At 44.0% G+C, this 23,219-nt stretch overlaps 1 protein-coding gene and 1 pseudogene across 1 annotated transcript in view; both read right to left on the bottom strand.

Annotated features, from left to right (window-relative positions):
* Nucleotides 1-23,219, bottom strand: part of TRPC7 (transient receptor potential cation channel subfamily C member 7) — a 124,357-nt gene that overhangs the window by 73,583 nt on the left and 27,555 nt on the right. The window contains exon 2 of the mRNA XM_022588864.3: nt 16,924-17,106. Coding sequence (XP_022444572.2) covers nt 16,924-17,106 — 183 coding nt within the window. The remainder of the gene's footprint in view (nt 1-16,923; nt 17,107-23,219) is intronic.
* Nucleotides 21,773-23,002, bottom strand: LOC111182338 (small ribosomal subunit protein eS4, X isoform pseudogene; annotated as a pseudogene).

A 23,219-nucleotide genomic window follows, 5' to 3' on the forward strand; every position in this document is an offset into this window, starting at 1 on the left:
TGGGAGAATCGAGCCTGTCTTGTTTTCTTGGCTGAAGGCTCATCATGGGAGAATGAGTGGCGTTTTGCCTTCTACCTCCAGAGGAGGTGGCCAGGAGGGCTCTAGTGAGCCAAGTGGTCCTAGCTCAGGGGGAAATTCACAGTTTCTGGGGGCTTTAGGGATGGCTTTGAAGACCATATGCTGGCCTTATTTTCGGATCAAGGCCCAGTGAAGGGGAAGGGCTAGAGGGGAGGAGGGTACCTGGTGGTGGAGAGATACTTCCTGAGACTAGGAGAGGGGAGTGGGCTTTGGGAGTTCTCTGTGGGGTGTAGGCATCAGGTTCTACTTGAACTGTCTGCCCTGGAGGTAGAAGGACCCCCAATAGGGGTAATTTCAGAGTGCTAGTATTGACAGTGGCCAAGAAGCTTTTTTTTTTTGCAGTACGCGGGCCTCTCACTGTTGTGGCCTCTCCCGTTGCGGATCACAGGCTCTGGACGCACAGGCCCAGCGGCCATGGCTCACGGGCCTAGCCGCTTCGCAGCATGTGGGATCTTCCCGGACCGGGGCACGAACCTGTGTCCCCTGCATCAGCAGGCGGACCCTCAACCACTGCGCCACCAGGGAAGCCCCCAAGAGGCTTTTTTAATGGAAGTTCAGGAGAGGGTCCCGGCATCAGTCTGACCTAGAGATCTTGCTTCACTGGCAGCTCCATGAGGGCAGGGATTCTTGTCTGTTTTGTTTTTATTATTATATTCCCAGCACCTGCTATAGTATCTGGGATACAGTGCTCAAAAAACAAACTGTTGAATGAATAAGATGGAGCCACAGCTTGTGGACAGATGGAGGTGATCAGTGCGTCTTAGGGGTATCAGGTGTCCGCAAAGAGAAGGGCACAGGCTAAGAGCCCTCTTTGGGTATACAGGTGAGTCTTCAGGACTGTGATAAGACACAGAGGAGGATGCCCTAGACTGACTGAGGCAGGATTTCCTGGCAACCTGGGTGTAGGAGACCCTGGGTTAGATCTGACATGATTTAGAAAAATTTAAAAATGATAAGAGCCAACATTTATGATGCACCAGACATTTTTAAGTGATTAATTTAATCCTCACAATAATCCTGTGACATAGATACGATGATTAACTTTTTTTTTTCAAATGAGGAAACTGAGGCATAGACAGGCTAAGTGACTTGTCTAAGATCACACAGCCAGGATGTGAACCACCCAGGAACTCTCACTCCAGAGTTTCTTCTATACCAAGTAGCAGTTAAGATGTGAGATTTCTTACCCCTGAGAGTCATGAAGCAAATTCATACTGGTTATACTTGTTTCTTCACTAATTACATAACTTAATATTGTATATACATGTATAATACTATATGTAAAATTTTAGTAATATAATAAAATAATTCTGACAGAACAGATTATGGTTAGAAATAGATAATTTGTTTTCTAGTAATAGAGTATAACAACTTGGAGTGAGCTGTGCCTTGTCTGCCAACCAGGTAATACGTAGCCAGCTCCCTAATTACTAGTACCTGCTACAGATCAGAATAACTGCTGAAAGATAACATTTGTAATGTGCTATACTAGTCCACATTTATACAGTACTTACTATGTACTGGAACTTTATACGGCAAGTATTATTACACCTACTTTAGAGATGAAGGAAGAGCAAGGTTAAGTGATTTGCCAGGGCGACCCCAGGCTGTCTCACTCCACAGCTCATGATTCTAACCACTGCGCCACACAGAATGTTTTTTTCCACATCATGTGGAAAGGTCTGTTTTTCAGTAGAAACATTCATTCTTTGATTATCTGGAAGGGAGTCAATTATTTCAGGAAGAAGTCTTTAACAACCACGTAAAGAACCTTTAGGATATGTGTACACTGTTTACGAATATACAATTATAATAGAACACTGCATATACGTATATGTATATGTAATGTATATGTCTCCCACCCTGTCGGTTTTCACTGGGCAGTGGTCTGTTATCAGTTAAGGATTTGTAATTAGTGCTAATGGATTTGGTTGTTGGAATTTTGTTTTTATAAATCCTCCCTTAATGGGTCTTAATTTTACTAAATGCCAGCCTGATGGTCACTGAAAGCAGCTTCCAAATTAGCAAACATTAAAAAATTTCTTTTAATGTTTAAGAGTGCTCCCCACTCTTTGGGGATCCCACTGGTAACCTCCTAGGCAGAGAGAGCCGGTCTTAGCCCTGTGGGTCTCAGCACAGTGTGGTAGTTAAGAACAGAGGCTTTGGGACCAGGCATGTAGGTTGAAGTCCCTGCCTGCTTCTTACCAGCTGTCTAATTTTCAGTGACTTACTCTCCCTCTCTGGGCCTTGGTTCTTTCATCATTTAAATGGGGAAAACATGACTGAGGCTTCTGTGAGTATGCAGCATGCAAATGACGAGTTGGAACAGGATTGGCACTCAATGCCAGAGAGCTACTCTATGTGCCTTCTTTTTTTTTTTTTTTTTTTTTTGTGGTACGTGGGCCTCTCACTGTTGTGGCCTGTCCTGTTGCGGAGCACAGGCTCAGGACGCACAGGCTCAGCGGCCATGGCTCACGGGCCCAGCCGCTCCGCGGCATGTGGGATCTTCCCGGACCGGGGCACGAACCTGCGTCCCCTGCATCAGCAGGCAGACTCTCAAACACTGCGCCACCAGGGAAGCCCTCTACGTGCCTTCTTTCTGAGCATCTTCTCTCCTTGTCTTCTGAGTCCTGATTCTTTTTTCCCCGTCCTCTGCCCAGTCCTTCCCTCCATCCATGTAGGCCCAGGGCTCTGAGGTACCCCATCCTACTGCAAAGTCCTCCAAGCTCCTAAATAGCCTCCAATTTCATCCCTCACCTAAATGAAATCTCTGTTAGGGCAACTTAGAATCTGAGTAAAGCAATTTATCCTATGGTAGGCCAGACTCCCACAGAAGCTTCTAAGTTAAACTTGTGCCCTGGGTTACAAAGTCCTGTTTTTTACCTCCAAAAGAGCAGTTACACAGATTCCTTCCTTTCTTGGTCATAGCTACCACCTTACTTTATTTAGGCCCTCATCACCTCCCCCTGGTTCATCTAAAAGCACCTTAGGTAGTCCCCATCTCGTATACACCATCACATCTTGCTACCTACAGTCCTGACATATCATTGACTTGGCCACACATGTGTAGAAGTTTCTGTATTGCACAAGAGCCATACACGTCAACACGGAGAAGATGAAGGGTCCAGTATGGAAATGCTAAAGGATATTGGTGGTGTGGTGTAGTGAGTGGCTGTGGGCAGGGGGAATTCACATAGGAAATGCTTATCTGCCTAGTGACCAGGGGAATGAATTTAAAAATTTGCATAGGATAGTATTTTACATCTCTTAAATTAGAAGAAAAAATCCTAATAATACTTCATGCTTGCAAAGTATTGATGAAACGAGTTTAGTTGTATAATACTGTTGACATTAAGAAATAGTATTGCCCTTTGGGAAAATAATTTTTCAGTGTGTTTCACAAATATTTATGTCCTTTGACCCGGTAGCCTCACTGTCAGAACTCCAATTTTAGGAAATAACAGAAAAGAAGGAAAGAAAGTGACATGTATGGAGTTGATAGTAAAATATAAATAATGACAAGTGAATGTATAGCTAGTGGGAAGTAGCCGCATAGCACAGGGAGATCAGCTTGGTGCTTTGTGGTCACCTAGAGGGGTGGGATAGGGAGGGTGGGAGGGAGACACAAGAGGGAGGAGATATGGGGATATATGTATATGTATAGCTGATTCACTTTGTTATAGCAGAAACTAACACACCATTGTAAAGCAATTATACTCCAATAAAGATGTTAAAAAAAAAAGTGAATGTTTACCAGTAGAGAAAATATAAACAATGGTACATCAATGTTATGCTGACATAAACATGATAATTATAGGAAACTGTTTATTTTGTAATGCTTGGTAAATCCAACCACAAAATTAGTTACCCTATAAGTATGTATTATAAATACATGCCTACTATGGGAAAGAATGGGAAGAATGTTAAACAAATGAAAGCAACTGACATATGAGGCATATGAATGTAGTCTGTTCCTTTCCTTTTAAATATTTTTCTTATTGTTAAAATGCTTTTTGTACAATAAGTAAAATTATCAAGGTAAACTGCAAAGACAACTCAAGGATTCCCTTTCTGTTACGGAATGAAGGCGGAACACTTCAGCATGGCTTCTTCACAGCCCATCAGAGCTGGCCCTGCTTCCCCAGCAGGTCGTATTTCCTTCAAGCCCAGTCTCCTGAACAACGCCCACCGCTCCCCCGCCCCGCTCATTTTTGTCCCCTTCACCCCAGCCTTTCTTCCCATGTGTCCTTACCCTGACCACCTCTGATTCTCCAAACATTAACACAGCTTTGTGCTTTGCCCCACTGTTTTCTCCATCTGGAATCCCCTTTTCTTTGGTGCTCTGACCCACCTTTCAAGGTCTGACTCAGAAGCTACCTATTCTGCCTCCCTGAGGGTTTCCAACATCATTTTTTGTCTAAATTGATCTTTCCTTTCCTTGTTAGACAGAGGGCTGGAGTCAGAAGTGTGTAGCCCTTTAGGATGTAAGCTTCTGATGGCAGGGGCTAGGTCTTTTATTCTATTTATTTATTAAAAAATTTTTTTATAGCAGGTTCTTATTAGTTATCCATTTTATACATATTAGTGTATATATGTCAGTCCGAATCTCCCAATTCATCACAGGTGCCCCCCCCCCCCCCGCCACTTTCCCCGCTTGGTGTCTATACGTTTGTTCTCTACATCTGTGTCTATTTGTGCCCTGCAAACCGGTTTATCTGTACCATTTTTCTAGGTTCCACATATATGTGTTAATATACGGTATTTGTTTTTCTCTTTCTGACTGACTTCACTCAGTATGACAGTCTCTAGATCCATCCACGTCTCTACAAATGACCCAATTTCGTTCCTTTTTATGGCTGAGTAATACTGCATTGTATATATGTGCCACATCTTCTAGGGGCTAGGTCTTTTAGTATCTACAGATTTAGCTGATAATAGGTGTCACATGATTATTCCCTCCTTCAAGCTTGCAAGTCGGCCTGTTCAGGAAGAGCTAACACCTATCAGAGGGGGGCAAGCAAAGCAGTCAGAGGATGATGGATCCAACGGTTTTATTTTGGAGTAATACATATAAAAAGATTAATGGGGGCTTCCCTGGTGGCTCAGTGGTTGAGAGTCCGCCTGCCGATGCAGGGGACGCGAGTTCGTGCCCCGGTCCGGGAAGATCCCACGTGCCGTGGAGCGGCTGGGCCCGTGAGCCATGGCCGCTGGGCCTGCGCGTCTGGAGCCTGTGCTCCGCGGTGGGAGAGACCACAACAGTGAGAGGCCCGCGTACAGCAAAAAAAAAAAAAAAAAAAAAAGATTAATTGACTTGTAATTTCTTCAGGATGCAACTTGCTGGCCAAATTGCTACTGATTTTATTAAACAATGGTATTTTGTATTTAAATGACCTTTATTTTTAAATAAAATAAGGCTATTAGTCATGATCTGAGTTTCCGTGGACTCTGTGCCAGTAGTTGTAGGACTTTAAGAATGAGACAAACAATGCCTAATGTCTAGTAACTCATCATGGACTCATTTCCTATTTATCTCATTTTGTTTCTCAAGAGAACCCTGAGTTTCCTCAAAAGCTTTTAGGAATGAATCTCACCTTGAACGTGGGATTTTGTTGTATTTGAGAAAAATGAAAACTGGAGGAAAACTCAGGTATGGTACATTCATTCACTCAGTCATTCATTTATTCAGTAAATATTTTTGAGTATCTTCTGCTTGCCTGGGTATGCTCTAGGTTAGGAATACAGTGGTGAGCTACCACCACAGAGCTTACTGTGTTGAGGGAAATAGACAATAAACGAGTAGACAAATGACATGATATTTGCTACAGAAGAGGGCACTGGGATAGAGAGTGGCTGATGAGGGAGGGAGTCACAGGGCAACACGTCTGCCGTGCTACTCAGTAGGGCTTCACTGAAACCACGCCTTAGCTTAGCTTCTCCTGCCTCGTCCTGCTTCTGCCCCTTCATTGCAGGCTTCTTACTCACTTGCACAAGGACCCTTGTCTCCAACTCTGCTTCTGGAAGTGACGATCACTAGCCTCAGAACTTCCTGGAGTCAGGGACTGTGCCTTTCTTGTTCACTTTTAGATGCAAGGTTTAAGTGGGAGGCTGATATGATCTGACTATTTCAGAAAGTTCTCTGACTGTTTCTTGTGCCTGTTGGTGAGGAGGAGGGGAGGGTGAGGTCAGAGGCAGATGGATCAGTTGGAGGCTACTGTAGTAAACCAGGCAAGACAGGACTATGGCTTGCATTATATAAATTAAAGCATCTCTATTAAGCAAAGGTTTTCATCCACAATTACACTTACAAGACTCCTCTTCCATCAAGAAATTTGTAGGTGACCTTAGGCAGATGAATGTTAATAAAAGAGTAATGCATTATGCTACATAATGGGAGGAATAGATAAAAGATTAAATGCTCGTTAAGACTCTGAATCCATATATGAGCATTTAGTACAGAAATAATGAGACGGAAATGTGTAGTTGGTCTTTAGCTTAATCGCTGGAGTTAGTTACAGGTCCTTGGGTTGGGGGGGCTATAATTTCTAAGATCTGTTTGACTGGGATAAAAGTGACAATTTGAAAATGACTCTTGTTCTTTCCACTTTGGGCTGGTAAATGCACTTGGTTTGCGCCTATTTCTTGGAGGCAGTGGCGACTTATGTTCCTTCGTTGAATGCTCCTCAAATTCCTCTCTTCTTGTTAGTCCCTAACTCAGAATGTAATAATAATCAGCCTCTGAATACCTTAACAAATGCATCACATGATGGATATAAGGATAGGTAAACTAAGGCTACACAGCTTAGGAAACGTGATAACCGAGAAGAAGAAAAGTGCTTTAAAGGATTATCCTTCCATGCAAATATTTATATTTCAAAGAGCTGAACAGAAGGCAGCAGAATAACCAAAAAGGCAGTAGTTGTTTTGTCTGGTTGTGTGGACTTTGAGGAAGTGAAATCTCTTTTGCAAATGTGCAGTAGTATTTGCTCTTTAGAGAAAATTGTGTCAGATGATTCAACAGCAGGCCTGAGGACGGGCAGAGAGGAGGCGTCAGACGCTCTGCTTTTCCCTCTTAAAGCTGAGCCAGGCGGGGTGGGGTGGGGTGGGGTGGGCAGGTCAGCAACTCAGGCCAGTGAGTGGAGGAGCACTCCTGAGACCCACTGTGGAACACTCAGTGAGCCGAGCTCCCCTGTGGAGGACAGAGGCCCCATTGCCTCTCCCTGCCGTGCGGGGCCACCCTGAGAGCCACCTGCTGCTCTCCTCCATCCCTAAGACTGCCAGGCCAGAATTACTGTTACGGCATCTCTGCATAGGAAGAGCTCTTTTCCAGTTACAAACCCAAAAGGGACACAGGTCGGCAATGGAGGGCATGGAGATGTTGGCCCCATACTCAGGCCAGCCTGGGACATCATCTGATTTCTGTTATATGGACTTTTGATCGTGAGGGGAATTACAGATGTTTGGAGTACATTAACGCCTATGGCTTCACATTTTACACCCATCTGTCTATTCATTTGCTCACCATAGAGACTGCACATGATGTGTAGGGTGAGTACTATTTCTCAGTCTTCAGAGACCAAGATGAATGAGGAGAGGTCCCACCTGCCAGGAACTCAGTCTTTACAAAATTTAGAATCATTAGAGAGCCTTTTAAAAACACAGTCCCTGGGCTCTCACACAGGAGAATTGGATTAGAAGCTCTGTGGGTAGGTACTGACATTTTTCTTTTTTTTTTTTTTACAAAGCTCCCAAGTGGTTTCCTTTATGTAGCTAAGTATGAGAACTTAATTTGTTCTAGAGAGATACATTGAGTTTGATTTCGATCTAACGTTGGGTTTGGTCTAGACAGATGTAGTGCATCCTTGGGGAACTACAATCCCTGTCCTCAGTGGTTTTACAGTTAAGGGGTTATAGCCTAGATCCTGAAAACTAACCCAGAGATTCTCAACAGGGAATGATTTTGTTTCCACGTCTTCCTGTGGAGACATTAGAGACCGTGTCTTGGAGACATTTTCGGTTGACAAAACTTGTGAGGAGGGTGCTACTGACACCTAGTACGTAGAGGCCGGGGATGTTGCTAAATATCCTCTAATGCACAGGACAGTGCCCACAGCAAAGAATTATCTGGCCCCAAATGTCAACAGTGCTGAGGTTGAAAAAGGCTGGTTTTGTCTTAAGGGTAGTTTCTGCTTGTGAAACCAACATGGCATATAGTTTCCATTAGCTAGCATTATGCACTAACTGTGTTCTAGCTACATTATGTGTTAATAAACATTGATTGTCATTTATTAGGTACTATTGTTTGTCCCCACCGTACAGATAAGAAAACTGAGCCCCAGAGATGAAATAACTTATCTAAAGCCACCTATCTAGTAAATGAAGGACTTGGGATTTGCACATATGTAGTCAGGTTTCCAGCCATAACAGTACGCTGCTGCCCAACAGGTTTTATTTTTCTTCTCCTGAGAGTTTTTCCAGGCAGAAAACGGGTACATACATACTTGCGTTAGTTCTTCTTAGGATTGTTGCTTGAGAAAAACAAGACTACTTTTCCTAGGCAAAAGATAGCCCCTCTGAGCCAAGAGATTAATGGACGTTGGTCATTTTTGTGCCAGCTGGGGCCACGAAAGTGCTGAGAGGAATCCCCGAAGAGGACACTGATTGATGCTTTCAATACCGATGGATTCCAGCAGCGTTTGGCAACTCCTGGACATCCTGCAGCACAGTTTGGGGTAGTGCCTGACCAGCCAGACTGTGTTTGTGACAGCTCTGGTCTTCTTAACTCTGAGCATCTGTTGAAACGATGCCTCAGCAGGAAAACACAGTGGGAGAATGTCTGCTCAGAGCATGTGAGCGTCTGATTGGCCTCTCAAGCGTCCTCTAGAAAGCCCCAGTGTCCCCACATTCCCTTTGCTCGCTGGCCCTGTGCTCTCTGCAGGCGGAGGAAATGAAGCAGAACCCCAGTAGAGGTCAGCTGCTGTCTCTAGTGTCCCTACCTGTGGTCACCACACTAGGGTGAGGGGTTTCAGCCGGTTGTGCATCTACTGCTGAGCCTCATTGTCTCTCTCAGCACAGCTTTAGGCCAGGAGGCTTTTGAGGGTTGGAGTAGCATCTGCCTTATCCAAGGGGCTCCTGCAGGCCAGCAGGTTAAGTAATTTGAGACAGGTTACTAAAGCCACATATTTAGTAAGTGGAGAGTGTGAGCCGGCATGCTCCTGGCCGTGACACTATAAATTGCTACACAACACGTTCTGTTTTCTTCTTATGGGAGTTTTTCCAGGTAGAAAAATGGGCCAGCTTATGGCATGACTGTAAAATGTGCACAAGATGGTGATTTTTGGAGGAAAGAACAAACAAACAGACTTATGCTGTTGTTAGAGGCCCTGGCCCAGCTTTAGACAGGGTGGTGATGCTGGGGGAATGTTCCCCCCACACCCCTCCCCTCTAAGGTTGCCCCTCCCTCCTTGGTATTCTCCTCTGTGGGCACATTTTGTGCACTTCTGGGCTCCATCTCTATGAAGGAATCTTGAAATGAAGTTCACAGCAGGGAACTGAGGTTCATGGAGGACACTGACTTGGTATGTTACCAGTTTTTGTAGAGATTTTCCATTTTTGTTAAGAGCACAGGCTGTTGCAAAGAATTTACAGTCGCTAGTATTGGCTGGGCTGTTGGGTCTACTGTTCAGCTCTCTCTCCTCCCATCTCCCACAGAATTTTCCTCAAACCTTTTTAAAGAAAATTTTTTCAGGCTGCCTTCTACCTCAGAGGGTGATTCTGCTTCCGATTTATAGAGATGTTGATGCTTTTAATATTAATTTCCTCAACTTTTTTTCCTGTTGGTGGTCATTAGTGCTATTTACCAAATAGCTCCATTTTTTTTTCTCCTTTCAAACACATGGCAGGATTATTCAGCACTTCCTGGCCCCTTTTGTGGTGGGGTGGGTGATGTGACTAATTGTTGACAGTGAGTTGTAAGCAGAAACAATGTGTGTCACTTCCAGGTGAAAGCATTTAATTGCTGATGTGAGACTCTCCAGGGCTGGATTTCCCTTTGGCAGGGTGGAAACATTTGAGATAGTGGCATTTCTATCAGCCTGGGTTCCTGAGTGAATTCCTCTGAATTCTGTTGCAAGATGGAAATAGGATGAGCAATAAATAAACATTTGTGTGTGTGTGTGTGTCTGTGTGTGTTAAAAGCCAATACAACTTTGGTTTTGCTTGTTAACGCAGCATAACTTCACCTGCCTTGATTAATAGTCTGTCCCTTTTGCTCAACAATATTGCTGCATCCATACCGACCTTTTTTTTTTTTTTTTTCCTTCGGTACGCAGGCCTCTCACTGTTGTGCCCTCTCCCGTTGCGGAGCACAGGCTCCCGACGCGCAGGCTCAGCGGCCATGGCTCACGGGCCCAGCCGCTCCGCGGCATGTGGGATCCTCCCGGACCGGGGCACGAACCCGCGTCCCCTGCATTGGCAGGCGGACTCTCAACCACTGCGCCACCAGGGAAGCCCCATACCCACCCTTTTTGCTTTTCAGCCTTTCTCAGAGGCTTTCTATCCTGAGAAAACCACCCCTGATTAAATTCCTCTGATGGCTTCCTATTGTTCCTTAAAAAAGAACAAAAACAAAATCCTTTAGCATGGTCTACAAGCCTCTGGTTCCTGTGTGGTCTGGTTCCTGTGTGCCTCTTTAGACTCATCCCACACCCCACTCTTCCTCATGCCTTCTGACTCTGCCACATTCACATTCTTTCAGTTCCTCTTATAGGCTGTATTTCTTCTCACCACAGGGCCTTTGTACAGCTTTGAACATGTTTCTTCCTGCCAGAAATGCCCTCCCCACCTCTGGCTAACTTTTCTCAGAGCGAGCGTTGAGTTCTTCCGAGAAGCCTTTATTGACCTGCCGAATTAGGTCATATCTGCCTTTAGAAGTTGTAATACCATGTTTTTCTGCTTCATAACACTGACTTCAGTTGGAACATTACAATTTATTGGTGTGATGTTCTGATTAATATCCATCTTCCCCACCATGGTTCATATCACGTCATTTTTATTCACTACCACATCCCCAGTGATTAGCGCGGCATACTTTGTAGTCACTCAGAGAAAGCTTGTTAAATGCGTGAATGAGGATATATAGTCATACTGTCCAGTTTAGTAACCACTGGCCACATGTGCCTATTGAAATTTTAATTAATTAAAAAATTAAGAATTCAGATTCATAATTACATTAACTGCATTTCAAGTGCTAATTAACCATATGAGGCTAGTGGCTACCATATTAGATGGTAGAAAACAGAACGTTTCCATCATCATAGAAAATTCTATTGGATAGTGCTGGCAGGATAAAGTCCAAGTTCCTTGTGCGTGGCATATGATACCCTCAAGGATCTGCTGCTGACAAACTCTCCAGTTTGTTTCTTTCCCACAATAGCACAGCCTCAGCCACATCCCCCTCTAAACATGTTCCTTTCATAAACGTGCCACTCTTCCTAAGATATCTGTGGCTTTTTAACTTTAACCTCTCTCTACCTAAATTGCCATCCCTTCCAGAACCTCTCATCCTTTAAGCCCCACCTCAAGCATTTCCACTTCTGGGAAACATTTCCTGAGGTCTAGACTGAGCTGGTCAGCGCTTCCTCTGACCCCCGTGCTGCCCCCTTCCCATTCCTGTTTGCCTTGCTCAGACAGGATTGTGACCCTTTGTTCACACATCTCTCTCCAGTGCTACATGAACCCCCCTCAAGGACAAGGCCTGGGTCTTCTCAGTCTCTCCAGTGCTGAACACAGAGCTGGTGATGTAGTAGACATCAGTGAATGTTAGTTAAATGATGAGTCAGCCAGTGAATGAAAATCACAGGGGATATTATTTCCTGAGTACAGCAGTGTGAAGAAAAAGGGAACTGTGTTACTAAGTAGGGCTAGTGAGGGTTCCGCCTGCATCCTTCCCCCTCCCATGGTCTTGTCCCTGGTCTTGATTTCATGTGATACTAGCTTTCTGGTCCAGGAATCACCCAGGAGCTTGGCAGAGTCAGGAAAGGGCACCTCTGAAATTCTGGGATCTGGAAGGCTCTGCTGAGTGGTGCTGCTTCTTGAGGAGAGTGGGTGGGTCTCATCAGCTGGAAGGAAAGATAGCTGGTACCATAATTGCATCCTCCAAATCAAGCCACATGTCAAGACGCTAGAACTGGGGGCCACCTGGAGTCTGAAAGAGGCAACTGCTATGAACTCTACTTTGCTCAGCTGGCAAAGTGCAGAGGCTGTTGCTGCTGTGGTCAGAGCCTGTCTGTCTGCACCTTACCCACCACACTGATGGCTCTCTGAGGGCAAGACTGTGTCTTACTTTCCTCAGGATCCCCTGCAGGCTGATCAGTGACTGTAGGGCTTACAGGCCATGGCTAAAACAACTTGTCAGATTAAACTAACCACCCTTATTGGTGACATTGCCTAATAATAGACATGCTTTCTGCAATGACAGTGATATAATTTTGGACAAAATATTCACGTGTTCCCATGTTTTTTGGTAGCAGACCTTGGCTTAATTATGTCCAGAGGGGCCTCCATCTCCTCTACAGGTGGAGTTAAGGCTTCTATTGTAGAAAATAGGACCTTCCAGGTCTCCTGTCTCACTGTCCTTTGGCGCTTTGAACCTGGAGGACACACGCCCACAAAGTTCTTTCAGTGAATGGAGATGCAACTAATCCCCATTAAGGCTGACCTGAAGTCAGGAAGGAGGAAGAGATGACATAGGGGAGAGAAAGGAAAATAGCCCCACTGTAAGCCTAGAAATGAAGAAGCGATAAAGAGGAGAGAGAGGAAGGGATGAGAGTGAAGGGCTCCGATGTGAGTCTTCAGTTAGACAAGTTGTAAAGGGCACGAAGCATCTTGTCTCTGTAACCAGTCAGTCAGCAATGACCGTGTGCCAGACACTGCACTGATCTTTCTTTATGGGTGCAGACTGGGCCAGCTGAACCTGAATGAATCACAGACTGGTTAGGTCTTCCCAGTTGGTGTGACTCAGAGTCCCCAAGTATTTATTTAGAGTTGATATGCTGGGGGAGGGGAGAGTCTTTAAGAAGGATATTTATGCATGTTCCCTGGAGACAGAGCTAGAAATGGAGGAGTCTGCAAGATGTCTGTTCACTCAGGTTGGCCCTGGGGGAGAAGACCAAGGCCTGTATATATACTGGGGCTGTAGGCCAAAGCTGGAGGGATTGTTTTCTTTATCTGTGAAGCATAGGTAGAGTTGCTTCTGGGCTTAGCTGTGACTCAGTATGGGGAAGAAGCATCCTTGCTTCTTCATGAGGCATGCTTGGCTTCTGAAGGGACTGTGGCCTGTAAAGGCTTAGGGGGACTGAGGTGGATAACAGAAATGTCTTAAGTAATGTGAACACTGACTCTAAGCCAGTGCAATGTGTGTGTTAATACTGCCTCATTTACACCCACAGGCTGGTGAGGCCTGGGGCTATTTGAGGCACACATGCTTTATTCCATTTGATTCTTATAACAGTTCAATAAAGTAGGCATTATTAACCAAGCTTTATAGATGAGGGAAGTGAGACACAGAGAGGCTAAGTGACTTGCTTAAGTGACCCCATTAATAAGTGGTTGGACTGTGATTAACTTTTAAGGGTACCTTCTTAGCCACTTCTCCAACACTGCCTTCCAAACACAGTGGGAAGGCTGAGTCACCCTATTAATTAAGGCAGAAGTCATGGAGAACAGCCATATCCTCACAAGGCCTTTTGGTCTTTGGGGGAGGAGTTTTAGGCTATAGGGATGATGTCCTTACCCAGGGGGACATTTCTAGCATTCTCTGGGAAGATAACAAAGGACAAGCTAGGGAATATCTCTGGGGATAAAAGGACCCGTCTAGTCCCAAGGAAGGGGGAGCATAGCATTACTGAATGACAGTGATGATGCTTTCCTATGGAGCTGTAGAGACCTTTTCAGTTTCCAAAGCATTTACCCTCATATCAGTTCATTTGAAAGTTCACAGAAAGCCTGTGAATCAAAAGCATATATGCCTATTTTTCAGAAGGGGAATGAGGCCCATAGAGCTTCAAAGACTTATCCAAGACCATGTGGTTATTAAATGTAAGAATCATGCTAGAAATCTCCTGACATCCCCTTCATCATTCCTCCCTCTTTACCAGGTGGTCCCTTGTGCCATGGTGGGGTAATGGTCTTTATGTAACAGAGGCTGACATTATGGCTGAGGCAGCCAGAGGACCAGACATGAGGGTGATGCCCGAAGAGAGGCAAACATTCAAATGAAGGACATGATCTGGGGTGCAGTACCAGCCACAGAGTGGTACCCATTTCACTCAGATCTATGCATTTCATAAATATAAAGGCTGATTCTGTAGTAGAGTTTCCCAGATACTGTTACATGGAAAACTAGTTTTACCAGATGCTCCATGAGAAAGGGAGTTCTGTGGTCAAGTAATACACATTGTACCCTTCTTCTTTTAGAGTAGCAATGCATGATCAAGGTTCTATAATGTCTTTAAGCGAAGAAATCTTTTTGACTCTGCTTAACTCAAGGTCTCTAAATTTATTTGAACACAAAAACTTTTTTTAAGGTCACCTATTAGCAGCTCAAGGAACTGCCAAGAACAACTAGTTTGTTTTAATCACTGAATTAATGGTTTGATTTGATATGTGGCAGAGCCTTAGGAATTTTTTTATGGTTTTATATTCCAGCCTTATGACACATATATATGTCAGGTGTAAATAAGCCTTGGTGCTAGTTGTTTCATAATTAAAAGACCCAGGGTTAGATTGTGCCCATGCAAGCATTCTAAAGTTCATAAATTAAAAATGAAATCTCATTATAATATCAATAAGATTTTAAAATATTATGTATTTTCGCTGGTAATTCACGATAGAATACATGTCAAGGAAAACTGTGAGTCTGCTCTCTATGATGGCATATGTGGTTTGAGAGAATTACCTATTGGAGATTTTTGAAATGAGCAAGGCTGACATTTTATGCAGGTCATTTATCATCTTCCTACCTATGGATTGCAGCAGACACTTGACATTCATGATGAGTGTTTCTTGAGACCTTTATGATTCTCCTAATTAGCAAATACCACTAGAGTAAATAATTTCCCTCACAAAACCTCTTTATTCTGACCCAAACTGTCATGTTCATAGAGTGTTTTCACTTTTTTCTTCTCATCCATCACCAGGGCTGTTTTGTACTTGGTAGTTGACAATGAGAAGGAACATATAGGCTCTGAAGTGGTAGCCAAACTCTGGACTTGCTCAGTGATTTACCCTCAGTGACTGTGTTGCTCAGTTGGATTTATGTTTCAGAAAAATGGTGAATGCTTGCATTTTCATGGGCTGTTGGAATTGCTTGTGAATAGCCAAAACTGTGAACGTAAATCTGCAAATGCCAAACATCGTCTTTTCTTTGGGGTGTCAAATACATCTTCACCTTTCACCCTGTGTTGGGAAGCAAGAGAATACTGTGGCTTGGGGAAGGAAGGAAATGCTAGAAACTCAGGCTTGTTACCATTCATTACCAAGCAGTCTCTTCTGCAGGGTTTCTTTGAACCCCAAGATCATGGATATCTCAGCACCTTTAGGAAGGGATTGCTGTGCTTTGCTGAAGCGCCTCAGTGAGCCCTTGAGATAAGCTAAAAAGTGAGTTTCCCTACACTAAGTAAATAGGATTGTACATACTTGAAACTGCAGCCTGACTCCTCCCCTCCTGTAATTCTATGCTTCTGAAGATTAATCTAAGGCCACATTTCCCATGATTTATCAATTTTATCTTCAGGACTCAGAGTCTTTGAAAAAAGCTATTTTTCCTAGAATTTTTGATTATTATTAAAAGTAAAAGGACAGGAAGATTTTTATCAAACTTGGAAGCTCTCTCTAGATGAATACCACAGATATACATGGTTTCTTGAAGGATGGTTCATCCTACACAAATTAAGATAATCAGACAAGAGGAGAAATGCCAAGAGGCCAATTTGGGGGCATTGGAAATCCCCCCCAGTAGTCACCCTGTAAAAGAGCTGGAAAAAAAAAACCAAACCCTTAAAGACTGATCAGCCATCTTGCTTATGTGGAAAGCACATTGGTATTTAAGCATATGGATCTTTGGAGCTCTGCAGTTTTCATCAGGATGAATGATGTCGTCTAACATAAGAGCAGATTCTAAAGAATCCAGAGTATATCCAAAGTGGAACCATAATTGAATTTTGCTCCTTAGGGACTCAGTCTGACCAGCCACTGTGGGTGTGAGGGCTACTGGGTGCTGGTGGCCATTAAAGACACCTTGAGGTTGATTGAGGAGCTGGGACTTACTCTTTTGAAAGTCTAGTCATGCTTCCTATTAAAGCTTTTCATAAGCCTTGAGAGTGAAATTCCTCTGAGCCTCCCAGAACCATGGATCCCACAAATCCTCTACACTAAGACACTTTCTACACAAGTCCCCAGGCACACAGGGAAAGCTCAATAAATGCTGTTCACAGAGCTGAGTGATATGTTTTTCATGAAAGCTTGGGAATCGGCCTGCTAGCTGATGGGAGCGTTCACTGTAATCTTGTCCTTGCTAGTGGCTTGGAGGTTGAGAATCTGCTCTTTTGTTCTCCAGGCTTGAAGCCTGTTCACGGAGTAACTGTCATGATTCATCTCTCTCTCCTGGTGGGCTGGGGGTGAAGGAAGGAGCTCTGAGCAGTCCTGCAAGTCTGGAAGTTCCCTGTCTAGAGGCAAGTCGGGTACTCAGTGTTGTTACCATCCCCTTGTGGGAACAGAAAACAAGCATGAACACAAAGGTAGGCCAGCAGCCCTGGAGCTGGGAAGGCCGGGGGCGGTGGGGAAGCTTACCTTCTTGACTTCGTATTTAATGGCGAGTTTGATCCGGCTCAGACTTGGACGGTGGTGGTCGGACCAGACTTGGAAGTTCACATCACCATTTAAAATCGCTTCCACCTCTTCTGTGTCTCGGCACAGGTCCAGCACGCCCACCACAAAATCCTTGCATTGCATAGATAACTTCCTGTAATCGTTCTAACAGAATAAAGAGAAATCAGGGGTGTGTCACACTGAGCCCCACAGGTGGGCTTGCCTAGCATAGCAGTGTCGCTCAGCAAAGCTGTGCACCAAGCGCGAGCTTGGAGTGCGTTGGAACCAGAGGGTATGCTGGATCCAGAAGGCAGGGCAACTTCTCTTGACACAACAATCTAGAGGGCATCTTCTCTAAGCCAAGATTCGTCAAGGTGTGCTCCTTAGCCACCTCTGTCAGAGTTACCTTGGGTGCATGCTATAACTATGATTTCCAGGCCCTGTTGCAGACTTACTGACTTAGAGTTCCTGGGGATGAGGCCCAGGAATCTTTTAACCTCGTTCTCTAAGTAATTCTGAAGTCTGCCAAAGCCCACCCTGAGCTCTTTGAAAGCAGCAGTCCTCCTTGCCTAATTTTGAGCCAAATCTGAGGGAGGAGTGATAAGGAAATGCACTTTTAAGGCTGATGGAAATATCACTTAAATCATTTACTACCGATCTGTAATGGCAACTGCTCTACGCAGGAAGTTTACTGGAAAGATACGGCTGATATGCTAAATTTGGGGGAAAAATGTACACAGGTGTGCTTTCTTTTAACGTGCTGGAAAATCTGCTTGTAAATTATAAATTTAAAAATCAAATGTAATTTAAATCTAACAGAATCCTTTCCTACCACAGATCCTTTTGTACAGCAAATCATGACACCTTAAATTACTTGCCTGTTGAATAATCATTTTCAGACCTTGACCTCCTTTTTGTTTTGTTTTGTTTTTTTTAATGAGTTGCCTCTGGGTTTCTCTCATCTCCTCCCTAGGCATACGTTTCTAAATTATCTTTCAGAGGCTGACTGCCTTTCCTAGTGACATGCCAACTTCTCTCTCCGCTAAAACACACTGCTTCAGTTCCAGATAATGATCCGAAATGTTGGACAAAAGAATGTTTCATGTCACCTTCAAACCACTACGCCCCCAAAATATTTTCCCCTAAAGGCTTCCTTATTGGTTTCTTAGTTGAAACAAGTCTATTCAGAAGCAACACAAGAACCAAATGTCACTTTCAGTGTTAATCAATGTCGAAAGCCCTGAGAGCGGTAAATAGTAGTTGGTAGATAGGAGTGCAGTTATGCTTTTCCAGAACCTGGATTCCTCAGCACATAGATGGGAGGCTGAAAAACTGCAGAAGCTCAACAATTTTTCTAAATTAATGATTCGTTTCTCCTTGCAGCACTGCTGCTTCAAAATGTCCCTTTACGTTAGAGAAAGGAGTAAGTGTTGATAAATGTTTGTTTGCTAAAAGGAAAAGGGTCAAGAAAATGTTTTCAGACAAGAGTGGCTACCCTTCATTTCTATATATCATTTAGGGATAAGCAGGGTGTTTTGGAAATGCTGGGTAGACAGATGACGCTCAGCTCAGGCAGACTGTCATGGGCGAGTCAGGCTGTGCCGTCCCAGAGCCTCTGCGCATTTCTGGGTTCAGTGCAGTTCAGAACAGAAGGTTCCACTTCATTAGAGACTTTCACTTCCCTGGGCTCTTTCAGCTAGCCGGGCCATAAAAAAGGGAGACACACCAGAGCAACCAAAACGGCTGGTTTGCTTTTTGCCTTCTGTATCAGTCTGGAAGGCAACATGCCTGGTGTCTGCAGATGGCTGGAGGAGGCAGGCCTGGACCTGCCAGGAAGACAGAGATGACATGGACATGGGTAGATGGGACATGGGATAGATGCAGACGTGAGGGTCATGCCAGGCCCAGGCCTCCCAGAGAGAGCCATGGGCGCACATCTCTGCGGAGTTGTGATGATTAGGAGAAATGGGTCAACCCTGAGCTCGGCGAGCCTTTGAGCCACACTCCTCAACTTGAGTTGGAAAGATGAGACATATACCTAAGACTTCACAGATGCCCTTTTACAAATAATTCCATATTCCTGCACACTGAAGTCTGCCAGGCCCAGTGGGTGACAGCTGTTCTCCCTCCATCATCTTACTTAATCCTTATAAAAACCTCATGTTAGAAGGACTGTCAGCATTTCCAGCTCACAAGCAAGAAAACTGAGACTCAGAGAGAGAAACTAACAGGCTGAATCCACTTTTCCTTATATTGGTCACTTACTCATCTCTGGTTACTCTGTCACCTTCCTTGAAGATTTTAGCTTCTGTCTTACTGTCGCTCTCCCAACATTAACTGCTGTTGTTATTGGTGGTTTCAGTACCCAAGAAGATGTCCCTTCCATTACCCTGCCCTCTCATTTCCTTGACACCATCTTTTCCAGTGACCTTATCCTCAACTCCAACTCAACCATTCATTCTCTTAGTTATTCCCAGTAACTGCAGCTCCTCCACGACCCTAACTTTAGGTCTCCCTCTCTCTGACCACTACCTCCTATATGTCCAGCTTTCTTCATCTGGGATCCTAATTCTAGCAGTCCTTTGATTCCATGAAACCTACAAGCCATTGACCACACCACCTTTTCACTGGTTTTCATCCCCCTCAGGTCCCTGTCTCCCTCCTTGCAGAGCTTCTCTTTTATGGGTAGTCTTTATCATCATCCTTGCACACATCAACTCTCTTACCCTCCTCTTATTTTGTCCTCCTCACTGGATGAAAGCCTGACCTTGGTCGCGTCTAGCTCTCCGCTACTCTGCTCCCGCCTCTGCACAGTTAACGCGGCTGGAGAGCACACACCTGCACCGAGCAGGCGTGCTGTAAACTCACTACCTCCAACCTCAAGCAGTCCGCGGCGCTCCTGGGCAACTTACCCTCCTCCCTGTCCCAAACAAGCGTTTCATACCTGTCTAGTCTCAGTTTTCTAACACTTCATCCCCCTCCTAGTTCCCTATTTTACTTGGAAAATAGAACTCATTGGAAGAGAAGCTTCACATGTTCGCACCATCCACATAGTCTACTTTCATCTGTGCTCATGGACTCTCTTCCCTCTTCTTACTCTTGCTGCTCCTATTTAAGGCCAGCTCCTCCACTTGTGTGTTGGATATCAGTTCCCTACGCCACTCAAGGACATGGCTCCTGCGCTCTTCCTTTCTCTCCCCTGCACTGTTAATTTCTCCCTTTCTCTGTTGGCTTAGTATACGAACATGTTGCTATTGTCTTGTCTTAAGAAGGAACTCCTCTTGACTCCACTTCCCTCTCCAATTACTACTCTAGTTTTCTGTTCCACTTTATAGAAAAACTCCTCATTAGACTTGTTTACACTCATAGTTGACAGTTGTCCTCCTTACACTCTTTCTTATTCCATTCAGTAAGACTTTCACACTCTACCCATTGCCTCCACTGAGACTGTCCTTCCAAGGTCACAAGTGACTTTCATATGCTAAATCCAATGGTTGGTTCTCAGTCCTCATCTTACATGACCTGTTAGGTGCTTTGACGTAGCTGATCACTTCCTCCTCCTTGATACACATTCTTCACTTGGCTTCTAGCATAACATACTTTTCTGTGGTTTTTCTTCCTGAATGAGTACTTTTGCATCTTTGTTGATTAATTCTCATGTCCCTGATGTCTTAGTTTTAGAATGCCCCAAAGATGTGCCCAGTCCTTTGAATTCTCCTGTCTGTTTACACTCATTGCCTTAGTGATCCTGTCTAAGATCATTAGATACCATCCATATGCTGAGGACTTCAGATTTTATGTCTTTAGCTCAGCCTTCTCTCCTGAACTTGAGTCAAATATATCCAATTACCATCTTGGTATTTCCACTTGGATGCCAAATAGGCATTTCAAACTTAATGAAACTAACTCTGGACCTGGTCTTCTCCACCTTGTTAGTATTCCCCAACCTCTCAGTTGTCCAGGACAAAAATCTTGGATTTATCCTTGATTCCTCTCTTCTTCTCAAAACCGACATATAATTTAGTAGCAGATCCTACCAGCTCTACCTTCTAAAAAAAATTAACTGGCCTCCCTGATTCTATGATTCTATCCTGGTCTTCTATAGTCTATTCTCCATACCTCAGTCAGACATTCAGGAAAAGTGAGGTCATGGCACTGGTCTGCTCAAACCCTCCAGTGGCTCCCCATCCACTCAGAGTAAAAGTGGATTCATTATACTGTCCTATAAGGACATATATTATCTAGCCTCTCCATTCTCTCACTGATTTCATTTCCTGTGGTTTTCTTCCTCCCTCAGTCCACTCCAGCCACTCTGACCCCCCTGCTATTCTTCAAACTCACTTGGCATGGACTAGACCTTTGTACTAGTTATTCTCTTTACTTGGAATGCTCTTTCCCCGGGTATCTACATGAACAACTTTTTTAACTCCTTCAAGTCTTTGCTCAAATGTCACTTTCTCAGAAGACTTCCTTGACTGTCTTTAAAAAATTGTAACCCTTCTCCATTTGCAATCACCCTTTCCTGCTTTTTTTTCTTCATAGTACTTATGACTATATGACATCCATACATGTTATTTATTATAATTATTGTCCATATCTTTCACTAGAATGTAAGCTTCTCGAGGGCAGGAGTCATTGCTGTTTTGTTCACAAATATATCATTAGAGCCTAGAATATTTCCTGGAACGTGATAGGCACTCAGTAAATGCTTGTTGAATCTATTGGAGCAGTGTACTTGTCTAAGATGACATAGCGACTAAGTGGTAGAGCCAAGATTCAAGACAGGTCGGTCTGACCCAAATCCTGTTCTCTTCCCTCTCACCATGTTTCCTCTTGGTGAGCAGCGTGTTCCCTTCTACTTAGCACACTTGAAACTAGAGACTTAATTGGGGCTGACTCCCAACTAACTTGGAGAAATAAAGGGTGGGCTGGGATGTGGATATTTGAATACCCAGCAGATTCTGTAGTGTAGTAGATGAGTGCACAGGTTTTGAAGTCAGAAAGACCTGGAGTTTGAACTTCTTTTTTACTACTTGTCAGTTGTGGGAAATAGGACAAGCCATGTAAGTCTTCTGCATCTCAGTTTTTAATCTGTGATACTATACATACCATATAGTGATTGGGAGAATCAATACCAAAACAATGGAAAATGCTTAGCGTAGTTAACAGGGAATAACACAAATAACAAAATAAATAAAAACCTAAATAAATAAAAATTGACAATAAGAAGAAAGCCTGTAACTGGTCATTTTAATCATATACCACCTTAGTTTGACCACTGATTTCAAACTCTAGACCTCTTGCTTTCTGTGGTTTTTAGTTACTGGACTGGGAGCAAGACTGGCCCTTGGAGAGGAGAGCACAAAATGCTGGAGAAACCCTTGACTCTTCTCCCTCTCTCTCTCTCACTCATGTCTAGTCCATATATTAAAAATATACTCTGAATTTGTTCACTTCTCTTCATCTCTGGTGATCACATCCGTCCTTCCCCGGGTGGCGCCTCCAGTTACCACACGCAGGTTATCAGTATTGAACTTGATTAAATCTGTACTCTAGCCCGTCCCCAAGTCAGTCTGAATGACGTTCACCTTGATGAGATCAGAGTAGTGGGTAGTGTCAGCATCACAGCTCACCAAATGAGAGATCTCTTTTCGTACCCACAAAGAGCTTTCTCATTTTGCACAACTTACACTTGGCCTCTTTAGGAGTAATACAGTGAACAGCAAAGTGACCCTTGGTGTGATAGTCAGGTGGAAATTTTCTCTAGTCTTGTCAGTACTGATGATATCCAAAAAACCAGCAGAGTGGGTTATATCAGTATGGACCTTGCCATCCATCTCAGTGAACTGCCGTATGCACATCTTCTTTACTTAATCTCCTGTTAGGGCATACTCAAGTCTCTTCTTAAAGAAAGTGACAAGGGACCACCATTCTTAGCTTGTGGGGACTGCTGGATGGACACAGAGTTAGCAGACAAGTCAGCTTGTCCAGATTCAGGGCTTTGAAGCTGCTACATGCTGCAGTGCTTCTTGGGACCGTGAGCTGTAGCTGTGCTGGGCATGGAACAAAGAGGCCCTGGAGTTTTGCCTTTTCCAGAATGCCATATAAGTGGAGTCGTATAGTATATAATCTTTTGAGACTGGCTTCTTTCACTCAGTATAATTCCTTTGAGGTTCATCCATATTGTTGTGTGTGTTAATAGTTCATTTCTTTTTATTTCACATCTACTGCATGCATGTATCAGTTTGTTTATACGTTCACTCATTGAAGGATTTGGT

The sequence above is a fragment of the Delphinapterus leucas genome, chromosome 3 (assembly GCF_059928025.1).
Source record: "Delphinapterus leucas isolate spDelLeu-1000000601 "Yukka" chromosome 3, BTC_Dleu_Yukka2, whole genome shotgun sequence".
Taxonomy (NCBI): Eukaryota; Metazoa; Chordata; class Mammalia; order Artiodactyla; family Monodontidae; genus Delphinapterus; species Delphinapterus leucas.